Below are 17,060 nucleotides of genomic sequence, written 5' to 3' on the forward strand. Positions count from 1 at the left end.
CTGAGATGCAAAAGGAGAGAAGAGAGGTGAGGTAAGAAGGGCAAGGTGATGGAAACCTTTGAAGCCAATAGTGTGGAGTTTTTGTTTGATATGGAGGTGGATACGCAACTACTGGAGATTCTTGAGATGGGGGATGACATGCCCTGAATGTTTCTGTAGAAAGATAATCAGGCAGCAGAGTGAAGTATGGACTGAAATGGGGAGAAGCAGGAGGTTGGGAGGTCAGTAAGGAGGAGGTCAGCAAGAAGGCTGATAATAATAATAACAATATAATAATGGCATTTGTTAAGCGCTTACTATGTGCAAAGCACTGTTCTAAGCTCTGGGGGATTACCAGGTGATCAGGTTGTCCCACGTGGGGCTCACAGTCTTAATCCCCATTTTACAGATGAGCTAATTGAGGTTCTGAGAAGTGAAGTGACTTGCTCAAGGTCACACAGCAGACATGTGGCAGAGTCAGGATTCAAACCCACGACCTCTGACTCCAAAGCCCGGGCTATTTCCACTGAGCCACGCTGCTTCTCTGATGCAGTAATCCAGTTGGGATAGGATGAGTGATTGTATTAACATGGTAGCAGTTTGGATGGAAAGTAAAGGGCAGATCTGTACGATGTTGTGACAGTGAGACAGGCAGGATTTGGTGATGGATTGGATATATGGGGTGGATGAGAGGGCAGAAGGCTAACATGAATGAAAGGGCTTGAAAAATGTTCAGAAATTGTGGACTATAACATTTAGCATATTAGCTTAAACTCATAAAAAATGACAGAGATGTGTCAAAATGAGAGAGGACACTTTTGGATGTCAATCAATCATATTTACTGAGCTCTTACTGTGTGCAGTGCACTGTCCAAGCTTTTGGGAGCATGATATATAAAGCAGTTGATAGTCACATTCCGTGCTCACTAGAAGCTTACAGTCTGTGTCCCTTGACAAAACTCAAGGGTTTGGATCTACAAGAAATGAATCAGCTTAAGACCTTAGGAAAACCTGTAGGTAAAAATAAGCCAAATGAATACAGAAATAGGGAAGGAGAGGTTTAAGACTATTTGAAATAATCAGATTGCAAAAGTCCCCCTAAACACACAAAACACCGTTGTCAAGCATTCTTCCCCATACCATCGCAAAGGACAACCACAGTACATTGGAGTGAGCAAAAACATTTTGATGCTATAAACTCTGCCGAAGTGATTTCAACTGAAGTCCTTCCTTCCAAATGCCACTGTCTTATTTTTTTAACTAAACATTAAAATGCAGGTTATTTGATTTCTGATCTTAGCATTATTCTACTAAGTGTAACTATCCTCCAAAGCAATATTTACAAGGATTCATTAATTACAAGCATTACTATTAACACAGACTAATCCTGTAACAGATTCTCCAAGGAGATTTTACCACCCTTCACCCAAATCATACGCTGGATACACAAAGCATCAACAACTCATAAGCTTGTAATGACCTTCATCATTATGAAAAACAAGGACCCAGCACATTCAGGACCCAGCACTACCCTCTCTGGTAGGTAAGTACACAACAACACTAGTTTTAAAAGTGATCCCTTTTAAAAATGTAAGTATTATGTATTATTAAAAAATATCTACACGGGGAGGAGACTAGAAAAACTAAACATCTCTACAAATAGAAAAGAAAAGATCTTATGCCTCCTCATAGAATCCTGCACCTCTGACAGCATATTATTAAGCATCTGCCTTGTCCCTTCTTCCCACCCTCACTGCCACCTTCAACTGTTCCTTCTCAAATGGCTCCTTTCCCAATGCTTTCAAACACGGTCTTGTATCCTCCTTGTATCCTCTAAAAAACCCTCCCTTGACCCCACAGTTCCCTCCAGTTATTGGCCTATATCCCTCCTACCACTGCTCACCAAACTGCTAATGAGAGTTGTCCACACTCAATGCCTCCACTTGTCTCTTGGATTCTCTCCCAGAACACCCTGCAGCCTGGCTTCTGTCTCCTCCACTCTGAGGAAACTGCCCACTTTAAAGTTATTAACAACCTCCTATTAAGTAAATGAAATGACTTCTACTCCATCCTAATCCTCTTCAACCTCTCAGTTGCCTTCAACACCACAGACCACCTGCTTCTAGAAAGAAACACTGTTTAACCTCGTCTTCACTGACACTGATCTCTTCCTGGTCCTTCTCCAATCTCTCTTGTTGCTCTTCCTCAGTGCTTTTTGTGGGCTCCTCCTCTGCCTCCAGTCCTCTAACTATGGGGATTCCCTCAAGGCTTAGTTCTGGGTCTCCTATTCACATCAAGACCAATTTTTTTGAGAACTCCATCATTTCTACAGCTTCAATTACCATCTCTACACAAATAATTCTCAAATCAGCCTCTCCAGCCCTGACCTCTCTCCTTTCTCTGCAGTATTTCCACCTGTTCTTGGGACATCTCTACTTCAATGTTCTTCCGACAACTTCAATTTATTATATCCACAAGAGAACTTCTCATCTTTCCACCCTCACCCTTTCCTCCCCAAGACTTTTCCATCACTGTAGACAATCCACCATCCTCCCTGTCTCACATGCCCATTACTTTGGCATTATCCAAGACTCATCTCTCTTTCAACGTGCATATTCAGTGTCACCAAATCCTGACGGTTCTACCTTTACAACTCTAGAATTCATTCTTCTCTCCCCAACCAAACATCAACTACTCTGATTCAAACACTTATATCCCTCCTTGATTACTGTATCAGCCTCCTTACTGATCCCACTGTCTCCCATCTCTCCAATCCACACTTCACTCTACTTCCTGGATCACTGAAAAAAAGATAATTCAGTCCATATCTCCTCACCCCTCCAAAATCTTCAATAGTTGACCACCTATTTCTGTATCGAACAGAAACTCCATACTACTGATTTTAAGGTAATTTGCTCTCTGCCTTCTACTTTACCTCACTAACCTACTACTCTGATCCAGCCTGTACACATCACTCCTCAAATGTCCACTTACTTCTCTTGAGCCTTGATCTCATCTGTCTCACGCCAAACCCCGTGCCCATGTCCTCCTTTGGCCCAGAACTATCTCCCCATCTTCAAAGCCCCATTAAAAGTGTATTTCCTCGAAGAGACCTTACCCAAGTAAATATTTATTTCCCATCCTATTTGCCTTCCGCTCTATGACACCTATGCACTCGGGGACATATCCCTTAAGGAAACTCACCCCATGCTCACAACACTTAAAGTACACTTGTGCCATTTCCCCTCTCTATTATTTATTTTCTCTATCTCCCCCTCCAAACTGTAAGTTCCTTATGGGTAGGGATCGTTTCTACCAACTCTACTGTACTCTCCCAATCAGTTGGAACAGTACTCTGCATATAGCAGGCATTCAACAAATACCAAAGGTAGATCCACTGAAACGCATAGAGTCCTACATCACATCTTCCACTTTTGACACCCCCACTCCAGATTCACAAGGCATACAGAATTAAACCTCTGGGATCCGCTTTCCATGACTCTTCCAATAATTTCCAAAGGCTGAGAATGTCACTTGTTTGGCTTCACTGGCCCATAATTAACACCACATGCCCAATTCATGGAAGCAGTAAACTTCAATTTTCTTTCTGCTTGTGCTTTTTCAGTTATGCCCTTTATTTACTTAAGCATTTTCAATCCATTAGAATGGTTCCATGGAATAATACAGGACAGACAGAACTGGTGCAGCTGGCCAACTTGCTTACCCACTGTCAGAATGTCTCAACCTTACGTTAGTTATACCCTTACTCCATAGTTAAGACACAGGGCTCGATTTTATAGTGGTAGATACGCCCTCATTGCCAAGAGAAAACAATCTTCTGCCCTGCTTCCACCCCCACACACTTAAGCGACCTTCCTTATAGTGCCCCTCAACCCCCTTCCCAGTCCTGTCCTGACTGACTCCCCCACACCCCACCCCGGGAAAAAGGCCCTTGTAATCACCAAGTTTCATTAACGACAACCTCATTCGCACCTACTCAGCCTTCCTGTCCCGCCATGGACCCCCGGCCCACGTCCTCCCCCGGGCCTGGAATGCCCTCCTTCTGCCCATCCGCCAAGCTAGCTCTCTTCCTCCCTTCAAGGCCCTACTGAGAACTCATCTCCTCCAGGAGGCCTTCCCAGACTGAGCCACTTCCTTCCTCTCCCCCTCGTCCCCCTCTCCATCCTCCCCAACTTACCTCCTTCCCCTCCCCACCGCACCTGTATATATGTACATATGTTTGTACATATTTATTACTCTATTTATTTATTTATTTATTTATTTATTTATTTATTTATTTATTTATTTATTTTGTGCATATCTATTCTATTTATTTTATTTTCTTAGTATGTTTGGTTTTGTTCTCTGTCTCCCCTTCTAGACTGTGAACCCACTGTTGGGTAGGGACTGTCTCTCTATATGTTGCCAGCTTGTACTTCCCAAGCGCTTAGTACAGTGCTCTGCACACAGTAAGCGCTCAATAAATATGATTGATTGATTGATTGATTGATTGATTACCCTGGTGAATGACAACAGGCTGGTCACTTTACCTTTCTCTCCCCCTCCTACCCCACCAACCCACTCCAATCCTAAGAAATTGCTAACTTGTACTTCTCTTAACTCATGCAGCCTTTCCCTCTTAATGGCTTACTTCCATTTTAAAAATTAAAAGGCATCCACATATCCCTGAGGGTTTTCCTCAAAGGCAAGGACAGTAATCATTAATTCGGAGGCATGCCTTCCAGGAAGATGTTAAAGAACAATGGACCTTTACCCTGGGCTTTGAAAAATGAAACTTCCATTCTAGCTTCGAGGCAATCTGCTTGCTGAATCCTGAAGGTTGGGATCTCTTGGGATCTCACTTGGGATCTCTTTCAGTTCCATACTAGTTGTTTACAGAACTGTCACGAGACGCTACAGAGTACCTTCTAGGTTCCTTAGAATTCAATACTTGAGACTCTTCCACTACAGTGAAAGACCCTTCTACAGCACATGCCCTGAAGATGAACACTGCTGCGATCGCAATGGAATAGGTCAAAACGTTCCCTGGCTCCTACAGGTTGGTCCCTCCTGTCCGACAAGTAAAACTATCCTGCAAAATTTATTCAGTCATTTGACAGTTGTAATTTCAACACAAACAATTTCTGGCAGCCAAAAGCAGTGGTTATCGGAGGAATGGGAGACCTGAGGTTAATTCCTCCCCAAATCTGAATCGATGTCTATCTCTTATGAGTCAAATCTAGCACATCAGTGACTTGGTTGCACATTTTGGAATCGCCGACATCACCCCACTTCTGAGTACCCTACGTGAGGTCTTTCCCAGAGTAGCGAAGTTTTGCCTGCGGTGCACGCACAAGTTTATCGATGCCACAAACTGTGACTGTTAGTAACAATGCTAAGCAAACATGGGACCAAGAGAACAAAAGCCGATCTGCTCCAATGGCCATAAATGGATCCCTCCAGTCTGGGTTTGAGAGAAAGGCTTCGTTGTAAGTTGGCAGAAGGGAAGAATGAAGCACGCCTTGCATTGGGTGGATGATCTCGCAATCATGATCCTGGCATCTAAGAGTCACACATTTCTACAGGCCATTGTTCTCCTAAATGAGACTCTCCCCCAAGCTCCATTAGGGGAAATAATACATGCATCCCAGCAGACAGACTTTTTTCCACCACTGGATAGAAGCCTATGAGTGCCCCATGACGTGCTCAACGTCGGCTACCCGTGTCTTTCACAAGGTGCCCCAGAAAGGCCCCCAATCTCTGGGATCCCTCACCCAGTCACTCGGAAAAAAAAAACCTTCATTGGCATCTACCGGCGACGGACCACCACTGGGGATTGCCAATCACCATCCAAACACCCCATGGACGCGAAGGGCTTCCAGATGAATCGGTGTTCCGTATTCTCAGGGAAATCTACTTCTAAAAATAACAAGAAAGTTAACCGAGGCGTGGAAGTAGGGGCGCGGGGTGGGGAAGGGACGGAGGGCTGGAGGAGAGGGGGCTACCTCCCAGTGTCTGTCTGGTCATTGGGCTGGAACGGGGGGCTACCGTCCAATGCCTAGACAGACACAGGGAGCCGGGCGAAGTGCTGGCGCCCCCACACCCCCGGCCCTGGCACTCGCGGCCGGCAACCTTCCCTTCCGAATGAATATCCCGGCTCCGCCCAGGATCCGCTCACCGGCTCGGAGCATTTGGCCAAGCCGAGACACTTGCACGGCTTAACTTTGCCCCCCACGGCCCGCCCGCCCCCACCCTGCGGGCCTCGGGGGAAAAACCGCCCTCCACACCAGGGGCGCCCTTGCCCCCGGGAAGCCCCCCGCGACCCCCAGCAGCCGGACACGTTTGGTGGGTGCACTCGGGCAGCCCGGGCAAGATCGACTGGTGTCAGCACCCCTCCACCTCCCTCTTCTCCTCCCCCTCCGTGTGCGCGCCCCTCCCTGCCCCGCGGCCCTGCCCTCCCGGTCCATGCACATCTCGAGGCCAAGTGAGGCACAGGCCGATCCTAACACTTGCCCGTCTTCCCGCACACATTGCCCGTCCAGCGAACTGCTGCCCGGGGGGGGGGGGGGCGGGAGGAGGAGGAGGAATGGGGGAGGAGGGAGGGAAGAGGGGGAGGAGGAAAGCACAGGAAGGGGACGGACACACAGAGAAAGCCGGGGAGAGGGCGAGCCCCATCGACCGGGGAGCAGAGCCAGCGCGTTGGGGAAGGGCGAGGAGAGAGGGCTGCCGCGGCGGGCAGCGGGGACCGAGTAAGTGCGGGCGGGAGCTGGGAGTGGGGAGTCGGGGTCGGTACGGTACCTCATAAAGCTCCTCGGAAGCCATGGTGGGCGGCCAGGCGCGGGGTGGAGGAGCGTCCCCGGCAGAGAGGAGGAGGAGGAGGAGGCTGGGGGAGGGGGAGAAGGGGAAAGCCGAGGCCGCCGCCGCGGTGCCGACACTTTTGTTTCAGTTGGGTCCCTGCGTGTCCTCCGCTTCCTCCTCCTCTTCCTCCTCCTCTTCCTCCTCCTCCTCCTCCTCTCCGCTGCCCGGGAGCTCAGGACGAGCTTCTCGCATTCAAATGCCAGTGCAGGGCTCGCGGCGGCGGCGCTGGGCTGTGCGCAAGAGCAGCTGCGCAACTCGCCCTCCTCGCTCGCCCTCGGCGTTCACTCCCTGGCCCGGCTCGCTCTCATCAATCCCCCTCTGCCCGGGGGCGGCGGCGGCGGCGGGGCTGCTCGCTGCAGCGACTGCGGCGGCGGCGGCGGCGGCTGGCCCCCCGGCCCCCCGGCCCCCCGGCTCCCCGGCCCCCCGGCCCCCCGGCTCCCCCGTTCCGATGAAGTGCAAAAGGCTTCCTACTTGCGACCCAAACCTGCCCCGTCTACTGAGCATGCGCAGTGTGACCACCGGAGCCACATCGGAGTTCCAGGTTGGAGCGCTCCACTTGTCCGGGTTTTCCGAGCCTCCGGGAGAAGGCGGGGCGGGACGGGAGGGGGAAGGAGGAAAAGAGGAGGAGGAGTTGGGGGTGAGAGGAAGAAGGCCGAACCGAGCGGCCGGTTCAATTCGGAAACTGAGCCCAAAGGGGAACAAGCCTAGTGCGGAAGGGGCGGAGCAAAGAGGAAGGGGTGGGGGGAAGCCCTAGGAAAAGTGTCCTTCTTCACCAAGCCATTACGTAGGTCACCGGTGCCCCGTGGCGGGGGTGGGGGGTCGGGGGGGGTCTGTACTGGAGACACGTTCCGGATCCTCGCATGGGAACGGCATGGCAGGGCGACGGTGCCCACCGGTCCCAGCCACCAAGCAGGTTATCAATCAATCAATCAATCGTATTTATTGAGCGCTTACTGTGTGCAGAGCACTGTACTAAGCGCTTGGGAAGTACAAGTTGGCAACATATAGAGACGGTCCCTACCCAACAGTGGGCTCACAGTCAAGAAGTGGGAGACAGAACAAAACCAAACATATTAACAAAATAAAATAAATAGAATAGCTATGTACAAGTAAAATAAATAAATAAATAAATAAATAAATAAATAAATAAATAGAGTAATAAATATGTACAAACATATACATATATACCGTTGCTTTGGGGAAGGGAAGAAGGTAAGACGGGGGATGGACGGGGGCGCGAGGGGGAGAGGAAGGAGGGGGCTCAGTCTGGGAAGGCCTCCTGGAGGAGGTGAGCTCTCAGTAGGCCCTTGAAGGGAGGAAGAGAGCTAGCTTGGTGGATGGGCAGAGGGAGGGCATTCCAGGATAGGGGGATGATGTGGGCCAGGGGTCGACAGTGGGACAGGTGAGAACGAGGCACGGTGAGGAGATTAGCAGCAGAGGAGCGGAGGGTGTGGGCTGGGCTGTAGAAGGAGAGAAGGGAGGTGAGGTAGGAGCAGGCGAGATGATGGAGAACTTTGAAGCCGAGGGTGAGGAGTTTCTGCCTGATGCGCAGATTGATTGGTAGCCACTGGAGATTTTTGAGGAAGGGAGTAACATGCCCAGAGCGTTTCTGGACAAAGACAATCCGGGCAGCAGCATGTAGTATGGATTGAAGTGGGGAGAGACACGAGGATGGGAGATCAGAGAGAAGGCTGATGCAGTAGTCCAGACGGGATAGGATGAGGGCTTGAACAGCAGGGTAGCAGTTTGGATGGAGAGGAAAGGGTGGATCTTGGCAATGTTCGGAGCTGAGATCGGCAGGTTTTGGTGATGGCTTGGATGTGAGGGGTGAATGAGAGAACGGAGTCGAGGATGATACCAAGGTTGTGGGCTTGTGAGACGGGAAGAATGGTAGTGCTGTCAACAGTGATGGAAAAGACTGAACTCCTTGTCTTCCCTCCCAAACCCTGCCCTCTCCCTGACTTTCCCATCTCTTGACGGCACTACCATCCTTCCCGTCTCACAAGCCCACAACCTTGGTGCGATCCTCGACTCCGCTCTCTCATTCACCCCTCACATCCAAGCCATCACAAAGAGCTGCCGGTCTCAGCTCCACAACATTGCCAAGATCTGCCCTTTCCTCTCCATCCATACCGCTACCCTGCTCATTCAAGCTCTCATCCTATCCCGTCTGGACTACTGCATCAGCCTTTTCTCTGATCTCCCATCCTCGTGTCTCTCCCCACTTCAATCCATACTTCATGCTGCTGCCCGGATTTTCTTTGTCCAGAAACGCTCTGGGCATGTTACTCCCCTCCTCAAAAATCTCCAGTGGCTACCAATCAATCTGCGCATCAGGCAGAAACTCCTCATCCTGGGCTTCAAGGCTCTCCATCACCTCGCCCCCTCCTACCTCACCTCCCTTCTCTCCTTCTACAGCCCACCCCGCACCCTCCGCTCCTCTGCCGCTAATCTCCTCACCGTACCTCGTTCTCGCCTGTCCCACCATTGACCTCCGGCCCACATCATCCCCTGGGCCTGGAATGCCCTCCCTCTGCCCATCCGCCAAGCTTGCTCTCTTCCTCCCTTCAAGGCCCTACTGAGAGCTCACCTCCTCCAGGAGGCCTTCCCAGACTGAGCCCCTTCCTTCCTCTCCCCCTCTCCATCCCCCATCTTACCTCCTTCCCTTCCCCACAGCACCAGTATATATGTATATATGTTTGTACATATTTATTATTCTATTTATTTATTTATTTTACCTGTACATATCTATTCTATTTATTTTATTTTGTTAGTATGTTTGGTTTTGTTCTCTGTCTCCCCCTTTTAGACTGTGAGCCCACTGTTGGGTAGGGACTGTCTCTATATGTTGCTAACTTGTACTTCCCAAGCGCTTAGTACAGTGTTCTGCACACAGTAAGCGCTCAATAAATACGATTGATGATGATGATGATGATGATGATGAAAGTCAGGGAGAGGGCAGGGTTTGGGAGGGAAGACAAGGAGTTCAGTCTTGGACATGTTGAGTTTTAGGTGGCGGGCAGACATCCAGATGGAGATGTCCTGAAGGCAGGAGGAGATGCAAGGCTGGAGGGAGGGGGAGAGAGCAGGGGCAGAGATGTAGATTTGGGTGTCATCAGCGTAGAGATGATAGTTGAAGCCATGGGAGCAAATGAGGTCACCAAGGGAGTGAGTGTAGATCGAGAACAGAAGGGGACCAAGAACTGAACCTTGGGGAACCCCACAGTAAGGGGATAGAAAGGAGGAGGAGCCTGCAAAAGAAACTGAGAATGAACGACCAGAGAGATAAGAGGAGAACAAGGAGAGGACAGAGTCTGTGAAGCCAAGGTTGGATAGTGTGTTGAGGAGAAGGGTGTGGTCCACAGTGTTGAAGGCAGCTGAGAGGTTGAGGAGGATTAGGATAGAGTATGAGCTATTGGATTTGGCAAGCAGGAGGTCATTGGTGACCTTTGAGAGGGCAGTTTCCGTGGAATGTAGGGGACGGAAGCCAGACTGGAGGGGGTCAAGGAGAGAGTTGGTGTTGAGGAATTCGAGGCAGCTCGTGTAGACGACTCGTTCAAGGAGTTTGGAAAGGAATGGTAGGAGGGATATGGGGAGATAACTAGAAGGTGAGGTGGGGTCAAGAGAGGGTTTTTTGAGGATGTGAGAGACATGGGCATGTTTGAAGGCAGAGGGGAAGGAACCAGTGGAGAGTGAGCGGTTGAAGATGGAAGTTAAGGAGGAGAGAAGGGATGGAGCGAGAGATTTCATGAGATGAGAGGGAATGGGGTCGGAAGCACAGGTGGCTGGAGTAGCACTTGAGAGGAGGGAGGAGAGCTCCTCTGAGGATACTGCTGGGAAGGATGGGTTATCTTCTTAGGGGCCGGCCGAAAGCCCCAGAGAAGAGAGGAGGAGAAGGGGAGAGAGATCGGCAGGGTGGGAGGGTGGATTCGTTTCGGGACGGAGGGGTGGGCACATTAGAAAGAAAGTTCATTTAAAGGGAAACTCTTAGGGAGAGTAACTAGGTGAGGGACGCGGGCGCTTCGGGAAGACAGTGGGCTGCTCTGCTCCACCGCCGCTAGCCATGCCAAGAAATGGCTCATCGAGAAGCAGCGTGGCTCAGTAGGGAAAGCAAGGACTTGGTTGTCAGAGGTAATAGGTTCTAATCCCGGCTCCGCCGCTTATCAGCTTTGTGAGTTTGGGCAAGTCATTTCACTTCTCTGGGCCTCGGTGACCTCATCTGGAAAATAGGGACGAAGACTGTGAGCCCCACATCGGACAACCTGATCACTTTGTATCCCCCCAGCGCTTAGAACGGTTCTTCGCACATAGCGCTTAATAAATGCCATCGTCATTATTATTATTATGCCACACATCTCCCACCGTGAGTCCTCTTTGCCAATGAGCCCCCTCTCCCACTGCACCAGACTTATGACGGTCACCCGCCGCCGAGCGTCACACCGACCCCCGTTGCAATAACAGGCTCCTTTTTATTATTCTCATCTTTCTGGCCAAGGGGCGCCGGAGCGAGTCCACTTGTCTGTCAGTCGGATGAGCGACGGCCGATCCCGCGCTTGGCTGAAGCAAAAACTTTCTCCTGGCCCTGTGCGGCACCAGCCGAACCCTTCGGGAGCATAACCTCTGCTCTCCTCCACTGCGGCTCCGTTGCTCCCTCGGCCGCCACAAAAACCCGGAGTCTGCGGTCACCGATCCGATCCAGACCACGAAACTCCATGTGGCAGAAGGCGCCGAGGCAGACTGGGCATGCTCACAGGGCGGGGGGACTCGTGGGGAACGGAGGGAGGGAGAGGCCGCAACTCGGGAGACAATCACAGAGGTGACCGACTTGACCCCCACGTGCTTTTGGGCCCTCTGCCCTCCCCCGCTTCCCTTCCTGCCGGGAATATTCATTCATTCAGTCGATCGTAATTATTTAGTGCTCACTGTGTGCAAAGTGCTGTACCAAGCGCTTGAACGATGGTATTTGTTAGGCGCTTTCTTTGTGCCAAGCACAGTTCTAAGCACTGGGGGAGAAACGAGGTGATCAGGTTGTCCCACGTGGGGCTCACAGTCTTTATCCCCATTTTACAGAAGAGGTCACTGAGCCCCAGAGACGTGAAGTGACTTTGCCCAAAGTCATCTAGTTGATAAGTGGCAGAGGTTTGATTAGAACCCACGACCATCAGAGAGATCTCAGAACCCCATGGCAGAAAAGAACTCGGAAGCCATGCCGGCTCCGCCGCTTGTCTGCCGGTTGACCTTGGGTTCTTCTCCCACTCCCCCAGACTCACCGGAAAAGGAGGAAGTGTCGGTATCCTCCTCGCCCCCCAATGTTACTTTCACACTATCCCTCCTCCCCCTTCCCTTCCTTTGAAGCCCACATTCTTGGCCTCTACCACCCCCTCCAGTTTCTTGCAGCAGTCATCTACTGCCCCCCCCAGCCCCACCTCCAACTTCTTTAACGATTTTGACCCCTTCCTCACCTTTCTTCTCTCCTTTTCCATGCCCACTCTGATCCTCGGAGACTTCAACATCCACATGGATATCCCTGGTGACTCCTCTGCTGCCCGCCTTCTATCTCTCCTTGACGGTGCCAACCTCTTGCTTCACCCCACCTTGCCCACTCACCAACTTGGTCACACCTTCGACCTCATCATCTCCTACCGCTGCACTGTCTCCTCCCTCACCAACTCTGAAATCCCTCTCTCCGATCATAATCTTCCCACCTGCCTCCTCACTCACACTCCTTTCCCCGTAAATCCATATTACTCCCTCACAGAGATCTCTGTTCTCTTGACCCCATCCATCTTTCTGAGTGCCTCATACCCCACCTTGCCTCCCTTTCCTCTCTACTCAATCTTGATGATCAGATTACCGCTCTCAATTCTACCCTTGCTACTCAGGTAGACTCGCTCGCTTACCTTTCCCTTCGTCGCTCTCGTACCACTAACCCACAGCGCTGGATCACTGCCACTGTCCGCCTCCTTCGCTCTTATGCTCGAGCTGCTGAACGCTGCTGGCAAAAGTCTTAACGCCATGCCAACCTCGTTCACTTCAAGGTTATCCTTTGCTGCCTTATCTCAGCCCTCTCCTCTGCCAGTCAAAACTATTTCTCCTCCCTTATTGACACCCATGCCCATCATCCCCGTCAGCTCTTCTGTACATACTCAGGCCCCGGGTTCCTCCCCCTCCTCCTTCCCTCACCCCCAACGATCTGGCCTCCCACTTCATTAACAAAATTAAATCCATCAAGTCTGACCTCCCCAAAGTTACTCCCCCACCTTCTCCAACCCCCCAGTTCTCAACACTCTCCGCTACTCTCTCATCCTTCCCAGCAGTATCCTCAGAGGAGCTCTCCTCCCTTCTCTCAAGTGCTACTTGTGCTTCTGACCCCATTCCCTCTCATCTCATGAAATCTCTCGCTCCATCCCTTCTCCCCTCCTTAACTTCCATCTTCAACCGCTCACTCTCTACTGGTTCCTTCCCCTCTGCCTTCAAACATGCCCATGTCTCTCCCATCCTAAAAAAACCCCTCTCTTGACCCCACCTCAACTTCTAGTTATCGCCCCATCTCCCTCCTACCATTCCTTTCCAAAATCCTTGAACGAGTTGTCTACACACGCTGCCTCAAATTCCTCAACACCAACTCTCTCCTAGACCCCCACCAGTCTGGCTTCCATCCCCTATATTCCATGGAAACTGCCCTCTCAAAGGTCACCAATGACCTCCTGCTTGCCAAATCCAATGGCTTATACTCTATCCTAATCCTCCTCGACCTCTCAGCTGCCTTCAACACTGTGGACCACCCCCTTCTCCTCAACATGCTATCCAACCTTGGCTTCACAGACTCTGTCCTCTCCTGGTTCTCTTCATCTCTCTGGTCATTCATTCTCAGTCTCTTTTACAGGCTCCTCCTCCCCCTCCCACCCCCTTTCTGTAGGAGTTCCTCAAGGTTCAGTTCTTGGTCCCCTTCTGTTCTTGATTTACACTCACTCCCTTGGTGACCTCATTCGCTCCCACAGCTTCAACTATCATCTCTATGCTGATGACACCCAAATCTACATCTCTGTCCCTGCTCTCTCTCCCTCCCTCCAGGCTCGCATCTCCTCCTGCCTTCAGGACATCTCCATCTGGATGTCTGCCCGCCATCTAAAACTCAACATGTCCAAGACTGAACTCCTTGTCTTCCCTCCCAAACCCTGCCCTCTCCCTGACTTTCCCATCACTATTGATGGCACCACCATCCTTCCTGTCTCACAAGCCCACAACCTTGGTGTCATCCTCGACTGCGCTCTCTCGTTCACCCCTCACATCCAAGCCATCATAAAATCCTGCCGGTCTCTCCTCCACAACATTGCCAAGATCTGCCCTTTCCTCTCCATCTAAACCACTACCCTGCTCATTCAAGCTCTCATTCCTATCCTGTCTGGACTACTGTATCAGCCTCCTCTCCGATCTCCCATCCTCCTGTCTCTCCCCACTTCAATCCATACTTCACACCGCTGCCCAGATAGTCTTTGTCCAGAAACGCTCTGGGCATGTTACTCCTCTCCTCAAAAATCTCCAGTGGCTACCAATCAACCTACGCATCAGATGCAAGGGTAGATACAGGCAGAAACTCCTCACCCTCGGCTTCAAGGCTCTCCATCATCTCGCCTGCTCCTACCTCACCTCCCTTCTCTCCTTCTCCAGCCCAGCCTGCACCCTCCACTCCTCTGCCACTAATCTCCTCACCTTGCCTCGTTCTCACCTGTCCCGCCGTCGACCCCTGGCCCACGTCATCCCCCGGCCTGGAATGCCCTCCCTCTGCACATCTGCCAAGCTAGCTCTCTTCCTCCCTTCAAGGCCCTACTGAGATCTCACCTCCTCCAGGAGGCCTTCCCAGACTGAGCCCCCTCCTTCCTCTCCCCCTCCTTGTCCTCTCCATCCTTCCACCTTACCTCCTTCCCTTGCCCGCAGCACCTGTATATATGTATATATGTTTTTACGTATTTATTACCCTATTTATTTATTTATTTTACTTGTGCATGTTCTATTTATTTTATTTTGTTAATATGTTTTGTTTTGTTCTCTGTCTCCCCCTTCTAGACTCTGAGCCCACTGTTGGGTAGGGACCGTCTCTATATGTTGCCAACTTGTACTACCCAAGCGATTAGTACAGTGCTGTGCACACAGTAAGCGCTCAATAAATACGATTGATTGAATGATTGAATAAGCCGCTCAACTTCTCTGGGCCTCAGTCACCTCATCTGTAAAATGGGGTTTGAAGCTGGGAGCCCTAAGTGGGACAACCTGATTACCTTGTATCTACCCAGCATGGCTCAGTGTAAAGGGCCCGGGCTTGGGAGTCAGAGGTCATGGATTCTAATTCTGCTCCGCCACTTGTCAGCTGTGTGACTTTGGGCAAGTCACTTAACTTCTCTGGGCCTCAGTTCCCTTATCTGTAAAATGGGGATGAAGACTGTGAGCCCCACATGGTCACAACCTGCTCACCTTGTATCCTCCCCAGCTCTTAGAACAGTGCCCTCCCTCTGCCCATCCACCAAGCTAGCTCTCTTCCTCCCTTCGGGGCCCTACTGAGAGCTCACCTCCTCCGGGAGGCGTTCCCAGACTGAGCCCCTTCCTTCCTCTCCCCCTCGCCTCCCTCTCCATCTCCCCCCATCTTACCTCCTTCCCTTCCCCACAGCACCTGTATATATGTATATATATTTGTACATATTTGCTACTCTATTTATTTATTTATTTTACTTGTACATATCTATTCTATTTATTTTATTTTGTTAGTATGTTTGGTTTTGTTTTCTGTCTCCCCCTTTTAGACTGTGAGCCCACTGTTAGGTAGGGACTGTCTCTATATGTTGCCAACTTGTACTTCCCAAGAACTTAGTACAGTGCTCTGCACACAGTAAGTGCTCAATAAATACGATTGATAATGATGATGATGCTCGGCACATAATAAGCACTTAACAAATGCCATCATTATTATTATTATTATTACCCCAGTGCTTAGAAAAAATAGTGTGGTTATTATGCCCCAGTGACTCTCCCTGTCCCGCAGCAGAGATTATGGAAATAAGACCCATCACCCCATTAGCTGGCATGGGGGGGCAGGGGACGGGGGCTACCAATGACGTTTAAGAAAGCTCACATGGGACAAGAGAGCAGGTGAGATGTTTGGGGCCGAGGCTGAAGTTGTTCTGGGTTTTCAGTTGTGTGGGTAAAGACGTGGTTTCCCTGTGGCCTCCCCTGCTACCTAAGTGGGACTCCAGCCTCAAACATCACAGAGCTCCCAAGTGGGGTTAAAAATTAGCCAAGAGCTTCCAAGCGGGGCTGAAAAGGCCCCGAATTGGGTCTTTCCAATCCGTTAATTTGATTAAGCCTGCCGGCCCCTCTTTGGCTCCTACACCCTGGGGGCCTTCAAAGAAAGGAACGGACTCAAATAGCTTTCGACTATTGGAGCAGAGAAGTCACTCGAAGAAATATAAGTAGCAAAAGTATGTGAACATACGCACTACCGATACCAGCTGTACCCATGCTAGTTGGAGAAGCGGAGAAGGGGTACAGGAAATGGGGGTGTTGTCTGAAACCAAGTTGGGTTAAGCCAAAAGGGCTTCGAGCCTTTGTTGTGCTTCACTGTGATGGGCAACTCAGAATCCTTCCAAGCTCAGCTCTGGGCTGATTCCTCGGACCCGCACTCTGGAGACACTGTGACAGAGAAAAATTCCAACATCCTAATCATTAAAAACATTTAAATGCCTATTTTGTCCATAGTACTTGGTGGATGCTGAAAGCGAATCTTGAAGAAATATGTTCACTGTTAACATCTTGTTCTATAAGGAACTGAACCAGGCAAATTTACACAGATTAAAAAGTCCTTGCTCGCTAGGAATTCCCACTCTAAACCAGACAATGGTGGCAGAAATAGATTTGGAAGGACAGAGACACACATGTAAGAGTGCAGTCTTCATCCAGACATTCCAATCCCTGGTACTCAGCTGGGTACAGCAGGAACCTCTACTCTAAAAACATGCTAATTCAACATGGACAACATTTCTGACTCTGAAAACACTAGAATGATGTTGAAGGAAAGAGTGAAAATTGAGGACTACATGCTCTGAAATTATGGGGGAAATCACTTTTCAGAGATGCTCTCTTTATGGGATGATATTGATTTCATAGATTATACTTTTGAGAAGATTGCCATTCTTGTGATTGATTACATCTCAGTCACTCTCAGCCTATGG

The 17,060-nt window shown here is 50.3% G+C and overlaps 1 protein-coding gene across 1 annotated transcript in view; it reads right to left on the reverse strand.

Annotated features, from left to right (window-relative positions):
* Positions 1-6,934, reverse strand: part of LOC119946676 (chromodomain Y-like protein) — a 174,404-nt gene extending 167,470 nt beyond the window's left edge. Inside the window, exon 1 of the mRNA XM_038768092.1 lies at positions 6,778-6,934. Within this exon, the coding sequence (XP_038624020.1) occupies positions 6,778-6,801 (24 nt within the window). The 5' untranslated portion in view covers positions 6,802-6,934. The remainder of the gene's footprint in view (positions 1-6,777) is intronic.
* Between the last annotated feature and the right edge of the window lie 10,126 nt (positions 6,935-17,060).

Source organism: Tachyglossus aculeatus, chromosome Y2 (assembly GCF_015852505.1).
Source record: "Tachyglossus aculeatus isolate mTacAcu1 chromosome Y2, mTacAcu1.pri, whole genome shotgun sequence".
Lineage (NCBI taxonomy): Eukaryota > Metazoa > Chordata > Mammalia > Monotremata > Tachyglossidae > Tachyglossus > Tachyglossus aculeatus.